Genomic DNA, 23,728 nt, shown 5'->3' on the forward strand with positions numbered 1-23,728 from the left:
ACTTAAGTTGGGTGGTAATGTAAAGTAGGTTTAATTGGTGATACATCGGTAAGAATTATTTGTATACCTACTGTTGCATAACATATTATTTATTTATTCTGGTTTATGTCGATTCCTTATCGGCCCATTAGGAAATGGGGTAAGGCTAACAAACTACGATTAATTAGTTAGCCTTAACCCTTAAGGTTGACGATTTAAAAAAAATATTACATCGCCTCGGAAGGATATGCATTGTTTTTCAGGTACACACAAACGCAACAGTCAAAGTTAATAAAAATACTATGTTTAAATTTCTCCCATACCAGAAAAATACGAAGACTTTTAAAATCGAGATAATTCATAAAGGGTTTTTCAAAATACGTAATAGTAAAATATAAGTTACTAAGGTACTTGCGCTAAACAAAAAATCTTGTGACCCGTTTCTTTCTTCGAGATGTGTGCCAAACATGTGCGGCAGCACATTTTTTTTTTAAAATTCACACAGTCCCTGAAGAAAATAATTTCTCTCCCTATATGTCATGTTTGGGGATGTTGTGTAGAGGGTTTTTTTTAAGGAAAAGGAGGAGAGGAAGATCTGAGAAGGAAAAGGGTATTAGGGGTGGGTAGGAATCTGGGGTTCAATATGTCTAGGAGTAACGGATGTGTGAATTCATACCTCCCATTGTGGTGCAAGGCAATGGGTCGAGAGAGTTCTGCTGGAGAGTTAAAAAAATCTCCCTCAACCAATCTTTCAAAATTTGGGCCGCCACACAGTAAGGGCACGGAAAAAACTTACTGACATGAAATATTGTGAATTTATTAAAAATCATGTCAAATTTTCGTTTCCTGGTAAACATGGGACTGGAGGCCTATAACGAATGATTTGACAAATTTCATAACAAACTATCAGTAAAGCACGAATATGTTATGAGGAAATCGGAACACGTGTTCTTAAAGATAATAATATTTTCGCATCTCCTCCATTATATTTATTCGGACAAGGCCAGAATATATCTGCCACAAGGGGCAGATATATTCTGAATTACTAAGGCCGGATGTTTCGGAGAATTTGAAGTTATGTGAAAGCTTTTTTCAATTACTGTTTTTTATTTCAGTTCTATCAACCACCTAGCCTATAATGATATAATAAAAGAACTTGAAGAGAACTTTCACAGAACCCGAAAATGAACGTTGAAATTTGATGAATTATCTATCACCGGTTAAGAAATGCTGCGTTATTTACTCCGTTTAAGGCAAATATGAAATATTTTAAAATATAGCACTTTTTTCTGATATCGTATTCGGCCTCCTCGGTCGAGGGGTAAGGCTTTTGACCTTAGGTAGCGGGTCCAGACCCGGCGTGCGCAAGTGAATATTTTTTATTAATTTGTGTTATTTCACAATTTATTCATTCAAAGTAATATATTGTATACTTGCAGCATGTTCCAGATTGGAAGATAATCTCAGTATTGCCCTGATGTAAGAGACCACCATTCAGAATTGAAATTTTGCTGCAAATGGCCCGCACCTTCCTCTTCCCCATTTCCTTCCTCAAATTAGGCCTCACAACATACCCCAATTGGGGTTGCCATAGTCTCACTGACTCCAAACGGTTGGCAGCATTTGGGACTCTTGAGCGGTATTCACATTAAAAATATATATGATAATATTCGTGTGATATTTTATATTTTCTTTCCGTTAAAATTTAAAAAACAAAATAGTATCATAAAGACGCACTCACGGCCCCGAGAGCAAGATGGAAGAGAAAGCAGATGACAGTATTATTCAATTTACAAAAGAAAGAAGTTTAATAATAAATAAGTTCAGCTGTGCGATTATTATCACGCATGACAGCTGTTTCGCCCTCTGAGGACATTATCAAACAGTTTGATAATGCCTTCAGTGGGCGTAACAGCTGTCACGCCTAATACTAATTGCACCGTAGAACGTTTTTTAAATGATTATGCTAAAAAACATACGACACAAGCAACATTTTCCGCTTACTGTGATGTTAGTAAAGGAGATTTTCAATTTAATATTATTCGTAACTCGGGAATGTTTATGGTTCTTATATATAAATACGTATAATAATTTTAAAATAGGTTTTAATAACATTTGAATTGGGTCAAAAAAATTGTTATCATTTGCCATGAAAAACAACCATCCACTATTTGTTAGTTAGTCTGCATTTTACTTTCGGAATGCAACCCAATTTGGTTTAATTAGTTTATTTTTATTTAGGGAAAAGTTGCAATGGTTGGACTACCTAAGTTTGTGAACGTAAGCTCCTTAGACTCAGTACATAGAATCAAAGTAATTGATTGATTTAAACCATGTTTTATTCATATAAGAAAAGGAGAAGTAACAGATTTTTAGACCTTATCATTACACGACAAAAGTAAAAAAAAAAATTAAAAAAATTTTGGTTGCCTAATTTGAACCACCGTTGCCTTGTTTGGACCACTGGATTGCTATGATTGGACCAAAGAATTTCGGACGCAGGATCCAATCATATCGTCCTTTTATAACTATAACTAGCTGACGTGAATACGGCGTTGATTGACTTTTCTCTACTTTCAATAAATATAATATCCATGTATGATATATGTAAACCTTCCGGAAGAAATTCTCTAAATGATAGTAAAAACCTATTAAACTCCGGTGCATAGTTTAGAAAAACTAAGCGCATAAACAGACAGACGCGGAGAGTGACTTCGTTTTATAGTATTTGGAATATTTGAGATACTAAGATAATGTATTGTCACGATTACGAATTTACTAAAAGTTTATCAGGAAACGGACTGTAATCCCGTTTTTAGTTCATTATGATCTGGGATGTTCCCAAACATTACACAACATTCCAGAATGTTCCGGAATATTCTGGAATGTTCTACAAATTTCTGGAGGGCGAAACTTCGAATTGTCACGATTACGAATTTACTAAAAGTTTATCAGGAAACGGACTGTAATCCCGTTTTTAGTTAATTATGATCTGGGATGTTCCCAAACATTTCACAACATTCCAGAATGTTCCGGAATGTTCTTTTTTTTTATTTTTATAGTGAATACCTCACAAGAGTCCCAACTGCTCCCGTCTGGAGCCAGTGAGACTATGGCATCCCAAATTGGGGGATGTTGTGAGGCTGAAGGTAAGTGGGGAAGGGAAAGAGGAAGGTGGGGAAGTACCTGGCTATTCAGATCTAGTCACTAAACACGGCTAAAGCCATTTGGAGCAACGTTTCAATTCTGAATGGTGGTCTTACACCAGGGCGATACTGGTAGTATCTTCCACTCTGGAACGTGCCGCAAATATACTATATATTATTTTAATTAATTAATTGTGAAATAACACAAATTAATCAAATAAAATTTATTTGCGCACGCCGGGTTCGAACACGCGACCTTCGGAATGGCAGTCCAATGCGTTACCACTGGACTATGCCGGCCGTCAAATGTTCTGGAATGTTCTAGAAATTTCTGGAGGGTGAAACTTCCAGCCCTTATATCTACAAAAGCACGCCCTTCAGGTAAAAACGGGAAATTTCTTCATGGATGGATGATAGAGTGCTACCACACTATTCTGAGTTTTAGCGGGACGCACATTGAACACTTACTTTTTAAAATACATATATATTGTATATGAAGATTTTCAATAACACTAAAAATGAACTTTAAACATTATTTAAAACAAAAAAAAACAGAGATATTAATAATAAAAAATTTTTTAGACACTATGGCGGTTCGACATCCTAAATTGCTACACTTTAAAAAAATATTGTCGCAATAAAACTTAAACGACTATTCGAATACATTTAACAAATAAATGACAATGAGTAATAAATTAAAAATGCTTACAAAAACGCATTAAAAATAAGGAATATCATCATAATTACGTGCAAAAGTCCATATCGTAATTTTTTTATCCGGAACTCCGGTGTCATACCGAAATACATCACACTCCTAAGGAAGCCTCCTTTTTGACCTGACCTTGGATTTTAGAAACGGTCAGATTCTGAAATAATGAAATGGTCAATTCGTTGCGCTGGTCCATTGATCGCAACCTTCCCCTAAAGGGAAAAACGATTTTTAAAAGTTCTGCTCTATAGTAAACACTGAACATTCCGATAACACACACCACACACGGACAAAGACACTTTCAATACTACGCAATCAAACTTTTTAACAGTATGCCCATTACTTTGAAACAATTAATGACTACAAATACATCTACAAACTTTCTCAAAAAACATATCGTAGCCTGGATAAAAAATCAAGATATTCACTTTATTCAAAAGATTATAATTCCAAACCAAACATAACCAAAATATAATAAGTAAAATGAAATATTATACACGTTCTTCAAGAATTATCTAAAAATACATACACTCACATAAAAATGTGTGTTTTCATGTTTAAATATATGTTTGTGAAAAAAAAACTTTCTACTACAACACATAACACATAACAACCTGTCACACTTAATCACAAACACGTTAACACCTCAGCACAGGTTCTCCTAGTGAGGTGTTCACGTAACATACAATGTCACAAACACAGTTTTACCTATATCAACTTATGTTCTTTATTTTTTATACCTTTTTTCTGTACTTTTTTCTCTGTACTACAATATAAACCACTGTAATCATTTGTAAAATGTGTATTCAAGAATATTTCGTATTCCGAATGCATTATCAACCTGTCATTTGTAAACTATAATACTACCAAAAAATTCAACTAAAACGAATAAATCTTTGAGTAAAAATGAAAATAAATAAACTGGAGTCATACAATATAATATATACACAATACGTACATTGAGGTAGGTAAGTAACTTACGATGTTTGTTGACCTTTTATCGTGGCATCATCCACACACACATATTTTTGCATGTTTTATGTCTGGCACGGGTCCCTTCGAGAATCTAGCCCCTGTGCGGTCGCATATGCCATCCATATGTTCGCAAAACCACTGTAATGTAACCCTTTCCAAGTATGTTTCTAACTAGTTACTAATTATACAGGTTTCGTGAATATCGTGCAAGAGTCCAAAAGAATTTGGCATTCTCAGACTATAAAAATATTACCATTCGTTATTTCGGCTACTGGCATTATACCTAGCTCTCTCATTAAAAATTTAGGCGTATTTGATCTATCAAAAAAATTATATATAAAGATGCAAAAGTCCGTCATTTTGAATACATGTAGGATACCGAAAGATGTTTTAAATATTTATGTTGAGGGATCAGTAGGATTTATAGGCCCTGTTAGGAGTTCTACCGAGCCGAACCCTCTGATATGAAAATATCTGGAGTCGGTGAATTATTTTCCCATTTGATCTCTGGTGAGTTGACGTGTTGTTCTTGTATTGTTTTGTATTTATTTTGCTTATATAATGCACCTGCATAGTGTTGATTGACTAGATGATCATTTGTGGAAAAGTGAGTGGAAGGGTTTAGTTTTCTTATGGGGAAGATTTAACCCGGACAAAAAATCGGAAGTAGACAAATTAATGATGATAATTTTTAAAGCGCCGTTTTTGTGAAAAATCATCCTATTCGGTCAATCGACAGCGATATATTGAGCATAATTTTGTTGATTGCAATAATTGTATTGTGCATTTGTAAAATAATCATTATATCCGTATTTTAAATAAAGAAACTTGGATTATTTGTTAAGTTCTGTTCGTAGGATAAATTAATTGGTTTTGCTAGGTTCGTGCTTATCTATTTGAAAGGTTAAAGTTTTGACAAACCAAAAATTAGCAATGGTCAAAATTCGTACACAATTCGTGTTAGAAGTCGATCACCATGGAAGTTAAGGTAAAACGTTGCTCTAAACCCTCGAACTCTCCCTTCTTCCGTTATTGGACTAGACAGATTACATACTAATTAGACATAGTACATGTAGTGAGTATGATAAAGATAATTAAAATAGAACCTATATAAGATAACAAAATGACAAGCAATGCTATACTTATTTAAACGTTATGCTGCAAATGATATTCAAAAGAATAAAAAATTGATTCAAAAGCATCAACTTCACATAAAAAAATAGGTACTTCATCGTTTTGTTATGAGAATTATGCACAAGAGTCCCAACCGTTCAACCGATAAAGTGAGACCATGGCATCTCCATTTGGGATATGTTGTGAGGCAGAAGTTAGTGGAGAGGGGAAGGGGAAAGTTACGAGGGACGTTCTGGGAAGGAAAAATGTATGAGGGGTGGGTAGGAATCTAGGGATCAGTGTATCCAGGAGTGATGGACGAATGATCTATCCCTCGATTGGTCAAGAGAGACCAGTTGGACAGGTTAAATGGTCTGCCCAAACCAGCTTCTCCCAATCTGGCACGCCTCACAGCTGGTGGGTAGGCGTATCCCGAACACACCTCACCCGTTGAACCCGGCCACCCTTGCTAAATAAGCAAACGTAACGAACCATTTGGGGTGACCTATGGCAGAGGTGTTGGTTAGCCGATAAATGGTTCCCGGAGCGGCTATAATAATGTTGCTATCGATAACATTATTCAATAAAACGGGAATAATGAGTTGCGAAAATTTAACGAGAAATATTCACAAATAATTGGTACCCACCTACTGCAGTGTTCATTTTAATTTTTACAGCCAAGGCAAGTCACAATACTACACTGAATAAAGCTGAAATGTTTGCTGCAGAAAATACTTGAACGAGAAACAAAGTTTAAGGACCCATTTTGCACCCTACTTCGGGGGCCATTTAGCTTTGAGCAGGGCCAATAAAACATATGCGTATTTTTTAAATTATTAATTTTCGACATTTTACATTTCATTTTGAGTATGTAGCAAAAATAAAACCAATTAAGAATTTTCTCCTTATGACTTTACCTCTAATAAGACAACATACGGAAAAATAAAAATAATCTTTATTTTATATAATTATATAAAAAAAAAATATGGAGCTTATTCTGGTGGTAATTGAGGATGTCATATTAAGACAAGATATCATTATAACATGAGAAGTTAAATTCAGAAATATTTTAAATCAACCACAATAATATTCAGAAAAACCTTTTTTATATACATAAATCACAGTTGACATTTTAATTGGTAACCAAAGTAGGCAGGGTGGATTGTAGTCTCCTACCATAATGTATATGTCACTGTTGTTGTCTGTTGTAATGTGTAACACTTTGTTTATGTGTAATTATAATATTTATATAGTGTTTATCATCAGGCGGAATACATGAAATTCGATGTGATTCATTTTTTACCAATCTTACCCATCTTCAGCTTCAGAGCACTTAATGTAAGCAAGTTAATAATGATAAAACTATGTTATTATAATATTATAAGTACCCCATTCTTTAAACGTAAAAAACTAGAAACTTACACAGAAGATAAATTTTAAAATTGATGAACAAAACGTGATTAATGTATTCGAGTAATCAGAATATCATACGCTCGAGTATGCTTAAAAATACGTACTTATTCTTATGCCTGTGTCTTAAAAAAAATTATACCATGATGCCACAATATTTTGTATAAATATCTCCATCTTTAGTATTATTCGAATACATGAGCTTTTAGTAGAATTGTTCTTTAAATCAACAGATCTCCAAAAGAGTTTTAATGTTCGGTGCTATTGCAAATCTGTAAATAGTATAAGGACTATTTCCGTAATAGGGTAACCTGAGCCGCTCAGCAGATATCAGCAACATGGAACACCATGCGACTCATTGTAGCCCAAATCTAGAAATCTCCAATAAACGCACACTATCTTCTCTCCGCGTGTGTTCAGCATTGAGTGCAACGTGGGAACAATCTAATGATATGGAATTCTGTGTCGATTGTCAGTATCGCTGAAAGCATAAAAGATAGTTGCTGCTGCTATCTGTTCCTCGAAAAAAGTACATGCAAAACAAACACTAAACATGACTGTAAAGGCTTCAGCTGAAATTGTCATAAAGCTTTCCCGGTGAAGGCGTATGTCATGTAACGAATCATGTACGTTCTGAATTACCTACGAAAGCATGAAACAACTTATTTAAAGAGTTGTATTCGTGCGTGTATGGGTGAAGTGCGTAGATTATCATGTATTCGACAGAGATGTGGTAGATAGTTGGGACGGACAGAGACCAACGCGAGAGCAGAGAGCAGTGAGCACGTTCACACTCCAGCCGCGCGGGAGGCCGCGGTCGCTAGAAATAAAGTCGTGTTATTTAGTGTCACGTGTCCGCGCGTCTCCTGAAAGTTCCGCGCCGCGACGCTGGCTGCGCTGTGGGGCTGCCGCGCGTTGCAACAAGTCGCCGTCGCGGTGCATCTCCGCCGGTGCCATTTCCCTCCGCCCTGCGCCGCCCTCCTCCGCCCTTCGCCGCCCTTCGCTGCCACAGGTGAGCTGTTTCTGCACTTTGTTTGCATTGTGTAAGGTTATGATTCACCAACGGGATGAGTTACCCATTCGAACAAAAGCTCACGAGTCCTTGTTTACTGTTTTTCCGATAAATATTTTCCTCGTTCCGAAAATTCAAGAAACATGGAGTTATGTTGACCGATCTCGATGTTTTCATTTTCCCTCGCGCCATATGGTAATCGATATTTCATCTGAGTGTCGATTCATCACAAACATGACACGCTTTCGCGAAAGTGCTAATTACATAATGCTGAAAAGTTATCCTTTGTCCCCTAACACAAATAACAAGAACGTTTTACAAGACGCGGGCGCCATATTGTAATTACGTCAGAATTATCCATTTTCATCTCCGGTATCTTGTTCGTCGTATTAGATGAGAAATAACGTGTCATGTTTTTTAAACTACTTTTGATTGAATTTAACATCGTTTTGTTGTTGAGTTTCTATTTTTACAGTAGTGATTTTTTGTGTTAGGACATCCCCTACCGAGATCAGCTTCGGCCGCCGGGCTCGCCGCTCCGCTGCATCAGATGTTACTAATCCTCGTGAGCGTCAACACTTGTGTCACCTCCTGCCTCCTGCCTCTTGTTCCTGCCTGCTGGGTCTCTTCAACTCTCCTGACACAATGGTGGTGGTGCATCGGGAGCGAAACATCTTCTAGTTAGTTCAATTGCTCCGCTATGGACGATACCTTTTCTAAAACCGTTGGTGGCAAATGTTTGCGGCCGGTGAGAAATAGACGTTACTCCAGGTTTGTCTCGATGAAGTCTACAAGTTTCCACTAACACGACTAATCTGTCTTTATTAACGGTACGTTGTGTGATTTTCCCTACATTTAAGTTTTACCCACGCGTTAATCACTTTACTGCTATGCGATTTATTTATTATATTCTTTTTGAAAACAATGAATCATATTATTTTCTATTTGTACTTTAGTGAGTTGGTTTTCATTCGTTCGTGTTAATATTTTGTTAACTAATCCAATATTATCATTTAAATTATTTGATTTCCCAAGCTTTCAGAACAATGTTTCATGCGGTGAATTCATCAAAGTGTATTGTTTCACAGAAAGTCTTTCGCGGTCGGACAGCGTCCAGCCAAGCGCCTTTTTACTCCAGAGATAAAGCGGTCCCTGAAAGAGTGGCTTATCCGCCGCAGAGAGAACCCTTACCCCAACAGAGAGGAGAAGAAGAACTTGGCATCGGAGACTGGCCTCACATACATTCAGGTACTTTACTCTTCCAATTCCAATAGGTGCCTATTCCCGCGATGTGTTTGTGTAAAGAGTTAAGAAAGAATTGCTCAGATTCTTTGTTGTGCTAAAATTAAACTAAAACATCAGTGAAAATGTTCACACGTTTTCATTACGCATATTGCGCTAAGGAGGTAATTCGTTTATCTTGTGTTATTTCAAAGCTTTTCCACGTCGAAAGTCTACTTATTCATTTCGTGGTGTTCAAAATATAGATGAAGTTATTATTATTTCAATATGTTTCAAATGTCTATTTTATACAAATCGTGAACGACAACAAAGTGACACAGAGCCCTTGAGGTGATTTTTCACGAAAACGACGCTATATAAATTAGCCAAATATTAAGTATTATTAAAGCTTTCTCTTATTTATTTAAATGTACGTAGAAAAGCTTAATTCATGCTATTGTTAATCTCATATTATTTTACATGGATTTCCACGTCGAATTGTGGATCTCTACAAAATATTTTATTATTTCTTACATTTCACGGATAAAACAAAAGACATGCTTTTGTGTTTTAGTAAACAATTTATTTTAATATTAGGAAAAACTTCAATCTTGTTTTTCTTGCATTCCTCCTGTTATTGCGTTAAAATATTACATTAGACATTAATATAACATTATGTCTAAATCAGTACTTTATGAAACAAAAAAATAAATGTTGTGATGTAAGTATTGAAATGTGCCTTCGATTTGATAAAATTATCCCATGATTATTATATACGTAGGCAGGTACATACATAATATCTCTTTACGATATCCCCTTGGCATGGGGCAGAATGCTTCGCATATAAATATGTATGAAGCGCTTACCAATAGTATTTTCTGTCCCTTTAGATATGCAATTGGTTCGCAAATTGGCGAAGGAAGCTGAAGAATGCCGGAAACGAACGGCACAGGAAAACGTGGGGGCATTTGATTAAAACCTACAACAACCACGCTCAAGGAAATGTGGAGCAGTTCAGCATCTGCTCTGATGACAGCATCTGGGGGGAAGCGGATCCCGCCAGCGCCGACCCTCGCGCACTCTCCGGGCAGGACCACTGCTACAGCTCGGCCTGCGCGCTCACAGACCTGCGCCAGCTGAACTCCTTCCACAAGCTGGACATCGCGCAACCCGACACCCGCTACACCGCGCAGTGCTACCACGTCAGCTCCACCACTGAGGAGTGCAAGCACGAGCATGACGACGACCCGTCGCTGCTCGGCCCTCCCAATGTCGGCAACAAATACAAAAGCCATATTATGGAAAAGTACTTGAGAGGTTTGAAGATGGATACCAAATCTTCGGATCAAGACGAAGTATCCGAGGCCCCCGGCGCCACGTCGCAGCCCGTGCTGCTTACCAAGTGGCTCGAGAGCGCCGCCAAGTTCCAGCCCTGTCAGAGCAACTACGTGACGTGGGACGCGGGCGCGCGCGGCCGCCCACGGCCGGACAAGCGGCGGCGGACCATCAAGGCCCCCGCCCCGAGAGACGGTACCACGGGGAAGGGTCTGGCCCGAGCCACCCTGCTGCCCGAGGACCGGTCTCGCGATCTCAACCCCTATTCCCACGTACCCAAGCTCCTGCTCCAGGAGAGCTTGTCGACGGACTGTGACCCCGGGATACACGGCCGCGAGGAGGTGGAAGCCGCCGTGACCCTCACAAGGCTCGCTAGTCTCTATAGATCTTGAAAACTGCTCAACATTTACCCTAATCCTTAAGATAATTAAGTAAATATTTATTGCGACTGATAAATGTGATACAAATTAAATTTTATAAGATAAATGAAGTGCGTTGCATTAAAATGTGTGAATTTTAGCCTAGTTTTTAGTGAACTACTTCGTTGATTGTAGCATAGCTGTTTGAGTGATTCTTTTTAAGTTTAGTTAATTATTATCATCATTGTGATTTCTTTTCAAAATTAAACATTGACATATTATATTAGTAAATATTATAAATTCTTTGTCTCTACCTATATTTCCCTTAATTACAAAATGATTATTGTTTACAGTGTAGACACAATATTGACTGTGTTTTGGTAAAACCCTTCAAGCCACATTTTTTGGGAATGCTACTTTTCAGTGGTTTCATATAGAATATAATTCAGCGCCCTTGAAGCGATTTTGCACAAAAACGGCCCTATACAAATCATCCAAATATTATTATTATTATTAATAGTCTTCAAAAAGCAATTTTTGCTGATTAAGACATTATTAATTTAAAAAATAAATTTACGTATTTAAGTTTTTTTTGGGTTTATTTTCAATAAAATCCTAAATAAATTTACTTAGCCTTCAAATCTGTCAAAATTACAAATAGAATTGCAATATTTTTCATAAAAATTTTATTAAAAAAAATAACCAATTTCATATAAACCTCAAGACTTTTGATAACTTTTATGAATTTGTAAATATTCGTTTTTTCGTCTCCTGTAAAATTTTCATTTTGTGGCTTGAAGGGTTTTACTAAACCACAGTCGAATGTATTTTGTGGCTTGAAGAATTATACCAAACGACAGTCGAATGTATTTTGTAAACAGTCATAATTTACTACACAGTAATCTGTAGTTTTTACCCAACTAACGTACCTACTCATCTACATTTTAATATGCGCATAAGCATACCCATAAAATCTGTTTACAACCAAATTCTCACAAACTAAATTAGTCAATCCGACTTCACAAGTATAACACCCCCACAGCAAAACAGTGTCAGTGGGTAAGCAGACAACAGACAGTAGACAGTGTACACACAACATACAGGGTAAAACGCACACAGCCAGACGTGTTTCGACCCATACGGGAAGCTCTATCCCCACCCTTATCAACCCTCCTGGGGGTTGATTTTGTGTATAATCATAAAGAGATACTATATACCGCTCCAATCTCACGCAACTTATTATTTAAACTAGACCCGAGAAAATCACGAACGCATAGAAGTCTTTTTTATTTATTAAGTTAAAAGATATTTTACATTTCACTTTCTTAACTTAAATAAGTAAATACAATATTAAATAAGTAGTTTTCTAATTTTGTTCTGATAACTTAAAATTAAAAAGTTTTTTTTAAATACATTTATACTCTCCGTTTTAAGGTTATCTGGAAGGAGATTGTATATTTGTACACCCTCGTGGCCAATGCCTCTTTTGCCACTTTCAGTCCTTACAGTATTTGTTGCCTAGTATAATGTTCGTGTACTTGTGACGTTTGTTTAAGTGTAATGTTTGTGTGTATAAGTCCATTTTGGATTTTGTAGATTATGAGGCATATGTTGTATTCGTACAATTTTCTTATTTTCAAGAGTTTCATTTCTTGATATAGATTTTTTGTGGGAGTGTCCGGGTTATAATTGAAGAGTTTTTTTTAATAACTTTGTTCTGTATTGTTTGTAAATCATTTAGGTGTGTAATGTATGTGTTTCCCCATATTTCTATTAAATAATTTAGATGGGACTGGATTGAACTAAAGTATAAGCCCCTCTTTACCTCTGTTGGTAGGAGATGGGCAATTCTACCAAATACACCAATTAGTGGGATGATTTTTGCTTTTAATTTTTCTACGTGTTGTTTAAATTTCAGATGTTTATCAATATATAAGCCAAGGTATTTTTCGCTTTCTAGAATAAGCAGGCCCCTTTCTTCTATTTGTAAAGGTTTATGCGACGGTATTATTATTTTAGGTGAGCTTAGGATCATGTAGCCGGTTTTATCAATATTTATTGATAATATATTTTTTATTAGCCAACTGTTTAGTATATTAAGATCCTTTTGAGATTGTTCTAATAGAGTTTCTAAGTTTTTTCCGAAGTAAAATATTGCAGTGTCATCTGCGTATAGAAATATTTCACCATGTAGTTTCAACCGGCAGATGTCATTTATATATATTTGGAATAGAAGAGGCCCCAGTATAGATCCTTGCAGAACTCCATAGTTTATACTCTGTAGCTGACTGTTATTATCTCCTATGCTAACATATTGTCTTCTGTTTGATAGATATGATTTAATTAATTTGATAGCTGGACCGGTTACGCCTGTTTTTTTTCTATTTTTTTAATCAGTATTTCATGACTTACGGTGTCAAAGGCTTTTTGAAGGTCTTCGAGAATTGCTATGACATAGTTTCTATTATCTATGCTAATTCTAAGTTTATTTATAAGATCATTATTTGCAGAAAGAGTGATAACACACATTAATAGATAACACATCACCAATCCCATGTACATCTCTACTAATGATTCCGAAATAGTGTTCATAGTTGGATATTTTAAAGGGGGCGAGAATTCTTTAAAAAAATTCTATAGACTTCCTAAAACAATTTAAAAATATATATATTGTATCTTCACCTTTTTTGTTTTTTATTTTTTTTTTCCACATTGTATAATTTGTATGGCTACTATAACCCGGGCATTAGCCTAGTATGGTAGTTGAAAATTGTAATGATTAAAAATCAAAGAAATAAAAATATATATAATTGTAGGATATAGAATTAAAATAATTTAATGGTAAAAAAATATTATATTATAGGTACCTAGATACTTTATCGCTTTTGAATTCTTGACAGATCAGTTCCAATTTTGAAAATGACACTTAGATTCAAAACAAATCCGAGTTCATTGAAACAGAGTTACAATTACAGACCCCCAACCTAAGTTAATATTTTTGTAATATATAAATAGTCTGAATTCTTAAAATTCTAATTTTGAAAATGACAATTAAAATAATTTTCTGTTCAAAATATTATATAATAATGTTAGGTACCTAGTTTATCTCTTGTCTGAACTGTTCTCACAATCAGTTCAAATTTCAAAGCAAATTTGAGTGCATTGAGTTCATGAATAACTACCGCTCATCGCAGATAACCGAAATTAGAATATTTAACGATTAAATTTTTTTTACGGATTCTCGAATCGAATTTTCTTTTTCTGCTCTAAACGTTTTTTAACGATTGAATGTGTTGTAGGTGGTCTTCCGTATTAACTTGATCTTATCGATGTTTTTGAATCTTGAATTTGAATCTTATTGGAATATGAAATTTACTTGCAGCAAACTTATTGTAAAAAATCGGGTGAGCCTCTTAAACTCCAACGCCGTAAATTCGCGATAGGTGAAACCAGGAAAAAAATTACATTTATTTTCTAAATAGAAAACACCCAAAATGGGTAAAGCCATTCCAAGCAACATTTCGATTATGAATGTGATTTTTCACCAGGGTGATAATGAGAATATCTACCAATGTGGAAATATAATTATGGTTTTTAGAAAATTGATCTATAGGGTTTTCCAATAAGAGGTGTTATTTTGATATTCAATCGTAAAAGATCAATGGTTTCGTTGCTTGTGTGGCACGTAGCGCCGTCTTGTTGAAACTATCCAAAAATACCATCCAATTCCGGCCATAAAATATCATTAATCATCTCTCGATAGCGCAATCCATTCACCGTAACTGTTGCTCCAGCCTCATTTTCTAAAAAGTAAGGTCCAATGACTTCGCCGGACCATAAACCGCACCAAACAGTCACACGTTGAGGATAGAGAGGCTTTTCAACAATCACGGTTTTCCGAGCCCCAGATGCGACAATTTTGCTTGTTGACGAAGCCACCGAGGAGAAATGGGAAATGGGCCTCATCACTCAAGATGATTTGCATTTGATTCACTCAAGTCAATTTTAATAATTTAAATGCGTTGTTGAAGCGTGTATCGTTCCATTTTTATTAATGGCGTAGTTTCTATTTGTTAAATATCAAAAAATGACAGCTTCAAAAGTAACGTCTACCGAAATAGCGGGCTATTCAAAATAACACCTCTTATTGGAAAACCCTGTACTTTTCCTATCTATTTAATTAATTTATTTTTTATAACTCCACATGAGGAAATTAATTCTCATTTTTAAGAAAAGGATGTTCTAGGATGGAAAACTACGAGAGGTGGGTAGGAATCTGGGTGTCAGTGTGTCCAGTTGTCCAAGAGTGACGTATGAACTTTTAGTATATTTGCGACACGTACCAGAGTGGAAGATACTCTCAATATCAGTGTTGTAAGACCACCATTAATTTTGAAACGTTGCTTTACTTCCTTATCCCCATCTCCTTCACCTCCCCACAACCTTCAGCCTCACAACATATGTTCCCTAATCCCCAATTGGGGATGCCATAGTCTCACTGGCTCCAGACTGAGTACTATTATACAAGCTTATATACGCTCTTCATGAGAAGATTCATTTGTCTATCTTTGAACCTACGAAAATTGCTATGGTGGTCTCATTGCAATGATTGGTTAAGTACAACATTTGAAAACCTTGGTACATAATGATCATTTATGTATTATATTTAGATGAGACATGAAGTGAAAAGATAGGTTATAATTTTTTACTCCCAATTTGCATGATTTGGCCTCTAACGCTCACATGCCGAATGACCGGAAACTACAAAATCCAGTCTACGCGCACCGTTTATTACGTTCTAATAATGGAACATGTTTCGACGAGATAATAATTCACAATTAGCGCCTGTAACTACATAGTCCTACGGTAATTGCTAATATAAAATTAACAGTAAATTATTACTGAATTAATCAAATATCTGTAGTAAATTTTATTATGGCTATTCATTTTATCAATATTTCCTTACTACGGCTGAAATACCATCTATTTAATGCTCATAAAACTTAAAAATTAGAGGTCGTCAGAATTGTACCTCACAAGGTAAGTGCACAAACCATTTAAAGTAAAGAGGTCGTCAGAATTGTACCTGCATAAACCGTTTAAAGTAAAGAGGTCGTCAGAATTTGTACCTTACAAGGTAAGTGCACAAACCATTGAAAGTAAAGAGGTCTTCAGAATTTGTATCTTACAAGGTAAGTGCACAAACCATTCAAAGTTAAGAGGTCGACAGAATTTGTACCTTACAAGGTAAGTGCATAAACCATTGAAAGTTAAGAGGTCGTCAGAATTGTACCTCACAAGGTAAGTGCACAAACCATTTAAAGTAAAGAGGTCGTCAGAATTGTACCTGCATAAACCGTTGAAAGTAAAGAGGTCGTCAGAATTTGTATCTTACAAGGTAAGTGCACAAACCATTGAAAGTAAAGAGGTCAGAACATAAATGTTTTGGATTTATGTGAAGAGTTTGTTTTGCACATTTTAAAAATGAGAAAAGAAAAAAATATGAAAGTGAAATCAGAAATACTACAAACTCATGAGAAATGGAAATTAATTTATTACACCTCATTTTAAAACTACTCAAATGCAAAACCATTATAATTTTTAGCAAGCAATAAAAAATTACAATAAACAAAATTAAACGATTTAAAAAAAATCTTGCATTAAAGTAATTGATTTTTTATGAAAAACATATTATGATATACAGCCAATGTAAGAATCATGGCTCCCTTATCAGGCCCAAGAGTTCCTCTTTTCTGATAGGGTCATAACTATTACTCCCATTCTTACTTTTATATTTTTTTAATTTATGCTTCCGATTTTGTTGTCCGGGTTAAATCTTCCCCATAGGAAAAACTAAACCCTTCCACTCACTTTTCCACAAATGATCAGCTAGTCAATCAACACTATGCAAGTGCATTATATAAGTAAAATAAATACAAAACAATACAAGAACAACAACACGTCAACTCACCAGAGATCAAATGGGAAAAAAAAATTCACCGACTCCAGATATTTTCATATCAGAGGGTTCGGCTCGGTAGTACTTCTAACAGGGCCTATAAATCCTACTGATCCCTCAACATAAATATTTTAAAAATCTTTCGTTATCCTACATGTATTCAAAATGACCGACTTTTGCATCTTTATATATAAATTTTTTGATAGATCTAATACGCCTAAATTTTTATTGTCATTATTATTGTCTTCGCTCCTCATTTATATATGCTCTCCTTTCACTGTCATCTCTGTTTATAAAACTTATTCGTGTAATTAATATGTTGTTAATCAGGGTGGCCACAAAAAACGGATTTCAAAATTCCCTGATAATTCCAGGTTTTCCAGGGCAGTTTCTATATTTTTCCCTGATATGTTTTATTTGGTATAAGGACATATCGTTCAAAATTTTATTTTTGAAACACGATTTTCATCTACGCCAGAAAATTAGAACAGATACATAAATAAAGGGAATTCCGTCATCTAAAGCATTTATTATTTCCTTGCACCACAATGATCTATTCAAAACAAAATACACTTATTACAAATTTATGATATTTCGCCTGAAGACAATTTGTGTACAGATGAAAAGACCAGACAAAGATAGACAAATAAACAAAAGTAAGTACAGTAGAACCCCGATAATTCGAAAAAAAACGCGTAATTCGAAATTTTTGCAAAAAAAAATTACGCAGAAATTTTTTTTAAATTCGAAATTAGTTAATTCGTAATGGATAAAAATGGGAAAGGATAAAATATGGGATGTGCAAGGTGCTTTTATAAGTGGAAGGGGGTGCATGGACCAGATCTTCTCATTGCGTATGCTCACCGAGAAGTTTCTGGCAAAAAACCAGAAACTTTTCTGTGCCTTTGTAGATCTACAAAAAGCATACGACCAAGTCGACAGGAAAAAGCTATGGAAGGTGTTGTCTAAGTATGGAGTGAATGCGAATCTGACTCAGGCAATTGCGTCTCTATATGAGGGAAGCGTTGCATGTGTTAAGGTAAACGGTGGTTTTACGGGGTGGTTTGATATCACAAAAGGTGTTAAACAAGGCTGCGTAATGTCACCGTGGTTATTCAATCTATGGATAATTGTATGCAAGAATTGAAAGAGGTGGGATTGGGCGCGAATTTGAGTAATCTGAAAGTATGTTGCCTGTTGTATGCTGATGATGCGGTGCTGATTGCTAATAGTATGGATGATCTGCAGTCTCTCGTGTCTAGGATGAACGAAGTATGCGTGAAGAATGAGTTAATGATGAATGTAAGTAAGTCTAAAGTAGTGGTGTTTGAAAGAGAAAGTACGAAAACAGTGTGCAATATAGCTGTGAATGAGGAATACTTGGAGCAGGTGGATGAATTTGTGTATTTAGGAAGCATGTTTACGAGAGATGGGAAGGCTGACAGAGATATTGAAAGAAGAGTAAATGCAGGTAACTCCATTAATGGAGGACTGAACCCAGTTCGCGCTAACAAAAAATTGTCCAAAGAAGCGAAGTTAGCAGTCCACAATAGAGTGCTGGTACCTACCCTGATGTATGGAAGTGAGGCATGGAACTGGCAAAGAAAGGATGAAAGTAGATTGAATGCTGTTGAAATGAGATCCCTGAGGCGTATGTGTGGTAAAACCATGTTTGATAGTGTGAGGAATGTGGATATCCGCAAAGAGTGCAAGGCTGATGTAAGCGTAATGAGTAAGATTAAGAAAGGGACGCTTAGATGGTTTGGGCATGTAGAGCGAATGAGCGAAGAAAGGAGTGTAAGGAGAATATACGATGCAAGTGTGAATGGTAGCAGAAGTCGGGGACGCCCGAGGAAGACATGGCACGACCAAGTGAATCAGATACTTGAGTCGGGCCATGTCAAGAGTCAGAACAATAGAAGAGGATGTATGAGACGATGTATGAATGTGAATGAGGCAAGGAGTGTATGCCAAGACAGAGTTGTTTGGCGGTCCGTCCTCTCTGCCTACCCCTGCGGGGAAACTTAGTTAGAAATTTAGTTAGTTAGTTAGTTAGAAATTTATTTTGGTCCGCGCACAAAAATTTGCGAAAATAAATCATAATATTTCGTAAATCTGAATCTAAAAGTCAGCCGTGGCGGTAAAACGCCGAAAAATGTATTTTTACGTTGTTATACATCGTCCTAATTAGTATTATTATTTTGTAAATCTGAATCGATTTACACTGGAATGTTTTATTTTTTCAAATTTATTTCGAATATCCGAGTTTGAAGGGCCGAGAAAATACGTTTTACGCGGATATATGTCGTAGTTTTACGAGTTTACACCAAATATCTGTATTTAAAGGGTCGGCCGCGACGAAACTCGGCCACGAAATTTGGATTTACGCGTAAATGTATCGTATATTTACGAATTTATATCGAATATTTGAATTTAAATGGCCCGCTGCGACGGAAATCGGCCGCGAAATCTCGATTTACGCGTAAATATATCGTATTTTTACGAATTTATTTCGAATATCTGAATTTTAAAGGGCCCGCCGCGACGGAAATCGGACGCGAAATTTCAACTTACGCGGAAATATATCGTATTTTTACTAACTTTACTTCGAATATCCGAGTTAAAAAATACGGCGCGACGGAAATCACGCCGAAATATGACATATTTTTACGAATTTACTTCAAATATCTGAACTTAAAACGCCGGCCGCGACGAAAAACTGCCGAAAAAATTCGATTTACGCGGAAATATTTCATATTTTTACGAATTTACATCAAATATCTTAATTTAAAGGGTCGGCCGCGACGGAAATCGGCCCCGCATTCTCGATTTACACGGAAATATATCGTATTCGACGGAAATCGGCCGCGCATTCTCGATTTAGACGGAAATATATCGTATTTTTGCGAATTTATTTCGAATATCTGCATTTAAAGAGCCGGCCGCGACGGAATACGGCCGCGAATTCTCGTTTAACGCGGAAATATATCGTATTTTTACGAATTTAAATTCAGATATTTGAAATAAAGGGCCGGCCGCGACGAATATTACCGCGAAATCTCGATTTACGCGGAAATATATCGTATTTTTACGAATATCTCAATTTAAAGGGTAGGCCGCGACCGAAATCGGCAGCGAAATCTCGATTTACGCGTAAATATCTAGCATTTTTACGAATTTATTGCGAATATCTGAATTTAAAGGGCCCGCCGCTACGGTAATCGGCCGCGAAAATAAAGAAATAATTGGTATTAATACGAATTTACAACTAAAATACCACCCGGATTTGAAGAGGCGGCCGAGAAAATCGATTTTCGGCGTATTTTTTTTTCATAAAAATATGAATTACGTGGGAATTCGTTAATTCGAAATTTGATTTTTGATGTCCCGGGGATTTCGAATTAACGAGGTTCGACTGTATTGACACTTTGTAAAAATGTTGGTAATGATGATCTTTAAATTTTATTACGACCGTACTGGGTGTCCGACCCTTTTGACACTTTGTTGTAACTTTGCTAGCTTTTTCTTTACAGATTTCGCACCTACATAGTATGGGGGAAAAACCAAAGCGGGTGGTTTACGACATGATTGTGTTGCAAGGGCTATTTACGAAAATAATAATAAAAAAATACCTACTTATCTAGTTTGTCTTTGTCGGCATATCTTTTGTTACACATGCCGCAAGTAAAAGTAATAAAACACAACTTTGGGACTTCACAAATCGTAAATAACGAATTTCGTTTTATTTTTGGAATTCCCTGATATTTTAAGAATATTTTGAAATTCCCTGACATTTCCCTGATAATTCCCGGTTCGGTAAAATTCCCTGATAATTCCCGGTTTTCCCGGTTTTCCAGGTCTGTGGCCACCCTGTTAATGGACTATTTGTCCGTAAATAAATAAATAAATAAATAAATAACCAACGTGACCTTAAATATAATATTTTGTAAAGTATATATCCATTCAAGTGATTTATGAATTTATAGATCCTAAAAATATGGGATAAATGGTGAAATCTAGGTGGATTCATTGGATTTAAACCGCAGTAAGCAGGTTCGTATAAATATTTTAAGGAATGGTAAATAATATGGTAAATGAATATATATGAAGCCGATCGCTCAAGTGGCTGTATAAATGTAACCCTTTTTTTTATTACAAAAATGAATGCGAATGAAGCAAGCAGTAACTGTCAAAACCAATGGCGGCTTGAAGGAGCGTCGGAGCAACGCACTCCCAAAATTACAATCAATCTAAAAATAATAATTATCAGCCGATTACAATATCATCGAAAATCAATGCAAAGAAGAGTTATACAAGTAATACTATAAAAATATTAAGTTTAATTCAACCGGCTCGAATTTTTATTATTTGTATCATGTGTCATAAGTCATGTGGTGCGAGCAAATTTCATATCGCTCATTGAGAAATGTCACCCGGGAACATCAATTATCTATACATGCAGAGCGTGGATGTCAACCACAGTATTGAAATTTCTCTGAAACGTGATCAGCGCTCGCCAATGCCTCGTAAACTCTTCAGTGAGATGGCTCCACTTTAGTTTACAGATTAGCAATATTTTTAGCCATTTTTGTGAGTTCAGGCGGCCACAGGTCAAGACAGAGTTGTGTGACCCTCCATCCTCTCTGCCTTCCTCTGCGAAGTTAAAAATGTGAAATGGGTTTATGTCATTTACAATACCATTTACGGCAGTATTTATAGAAAAAGAATTGTACTCATTTAAACTATTTATTAATGCTCCTTCAATATCTAATACGGTCACACAACTATACACAGTTAACTTACATAATTATAAACTATATGCAATTGGTACAAATACTTTTACTTTTCATTTTCTTTCTCCCCAGTTTCAATTCCTTTCCCTTCAGTTTCAATTACCTTCTCCCCGTCTTCAACACCTTTAATTTCGCTCTCTTTCTGCTGCATCTCCACATACCGATCTAAACTATTGACAAGGGAAGATTGATGTTGCGACATCTGTTGCACGAGATGGGAGGCACTCTTTTCTAGAGTTTGACACAACATAGCCCGGGACACTTCTAGCGAAGGTAAACTCGCATACGCTAAGAACTCGTTTCTGGATAGAAATTTTCCATCAATAATTCCAGCTGAAAAAAAAATTTAAATGAAAAAATTAAACCTATTAAATAGATGATAGAGAACTATTTAGCTTTGAAGTACATCCACAGATTTTAAAAGTTAGCCTTCTTCATCTGTACAGTAAAAACAAATTTTAATAAGTACATAATCCACTTTTGATTTAGAAGCTCCTTCAATATTCAGGGACAATACTTTTTTTAATTATTCCCTGATATTTAATGATTCCCCTTGGCCAGAAGGCCTGTCAGTATTCGGCCCCTTATGTAGTTGCACAATTAGTAGCCAATAACCTACATGTGCGATAATAATATTTATGCTGAAGTGCAGCAGATACAACCGTTGTGTGCGGCATACTACTAAAGTTACAGTTGAAATATATCACAAACAAAACATTGATCAAGATGAATCAAAAAATATATACCCAGTAATATAAATTGGGGAAGCTTCCTCATGGTTTTCAGAAACTCTTTTACTTGGACAGCTTCGGAAAACACAATCTGCGTCTGCGATTCAAATATTTTCAAAATCGCTTCATAATTTGTTCCTTCTAGCCCCATTTGCAAAATCTTTTTGCCGTAAGTCCTCAAATGCATGTTTTGTATCTTGAGTTCCCCATAAACAGGGTGTTTTTCCTCCGTTGAGACAGGGTTTGTGTGAAAGAACGCAATCATATGAGAATGGTTAAACCAATTACTACATTCCTTTGCAAGAATATGTTCAAAAGGATTGTCGACTGCTTTCCACACTCTTGTATTAAGATTTGAGCATCTTTCAATTTCTGGTTTCTTTTTCGAATACGTTGGTTTACATACATCTATTACAAGTTGTCTTGTGAAAAAAGGCTTCCGAGGCTTTTGTATGTTAATCCTTCCTTTGAATCTCTTAAACTCGTGAATCGGTGGCTTTACCTGAAGAAGTACTGAAAAGAGGAAACGTATTAATTTAATGAAACTCAAAACATATTCATGTTAACTACAATGAAGGTGCTTGGATTAGTGGCAAACCTTTTTGTAAAAAAGACATCTTGAGATTTTAGAATATCGGTATCCTTATTTATAACCTACAAAGACAAATGTTCCTGTTTCTAGATTGACATATAATACCGGTGTTGCTAGTTTCTAGTATCCGTGTATCCACAGATATACCACTGCCTATAGTGATGGGCATGATCGAAACATTTACATGACTAAATCGAATTAATCGCTCAGAGTTCATCGGAAGCAATGGCTGCAGTCGAAAAAAAAATCAACTCGTAAGAAAACAAAGTTTGGTAAATATTCGAGATCGCTCGCCACGCCTAATACGATTATACTAACCAAACCTAACCTATCCTAATCTTACCTATCCTAACCTATCCTAACATAACCTAACCTAACGTAACTTAATCTATCG

General features: G+C 35.9%; 2 protein-coding genes across 2 annotated transcripts; one reads left to right on the plus strand and one right to left on the minus strand.

The window, feature by feature from the left end:
• Positions 1–8,252: 8,252 nt before the first annotated feature.
• Positions 8,253–11,570, plus strand: LOC149424260 (uncharacterized). The gene is made up of 4 exons (XM_089631243.1): positions 8,253–8,344; positions 8,839–9,115; positions 9,433–9,592; positions 10,456–11,570. The coding sequence occupies exons 2-4, from the start codon at positions 9,045–9,047 to the stop codon at positions 11,290–11,292; spliced, it is 1,068 nt and encodes a 355-aa protein (XP_089487369.1). The 5' UTR covers positions 8,253–8,344; positions 8,839–9,044; the 3' UTR covers positions 11,293–11,570.
• Positions 11,571–21,951: 10,381 nt separating this feature from the next.
• mRpL10 (mitochondrial ribosomal protein L10) lies at positions 21,952–23,476 on the minus strand. The gene is made up of 3 exons (XM_089631244.1): positions 23,341–23,476; positions 22,758–23,255; positions 21,952–22,344 (listed from the first exon to the last, which is right to left on the minus strand). The coding sequence occupies exons 1-3, from the start codon at positions 23,357–23,359 to the stop codon at positions 22,058–22,060; spliced, it is 804 nt and encodes a 267-aa protein (XP_089487370.1). The 5' UTR covers positions 23,360–23,476; the 3' UTR covers positions 21,952–22,057.
• Between the last annotated feature and the right edge of the window lie 252 nt (positions 23,477–23,728).

The sequence above is a fragment of the Hesperophylax consimilis genome, chromosome 4, assembly GCF_061612785.1.
Source record: "Hesperophylax consimilis isolate HC1 chromosome 4, BYU_Hcon_1.0, whole genome shotgun sequence".
Classification (NCBI taxonomy): domain Eukaryota; kingdom Metazoa; phylum Arthropoda; class Insecta; order Trichoptera; family Limnephilidae; genus Hesperophylax; species Hesperophylax consimilis.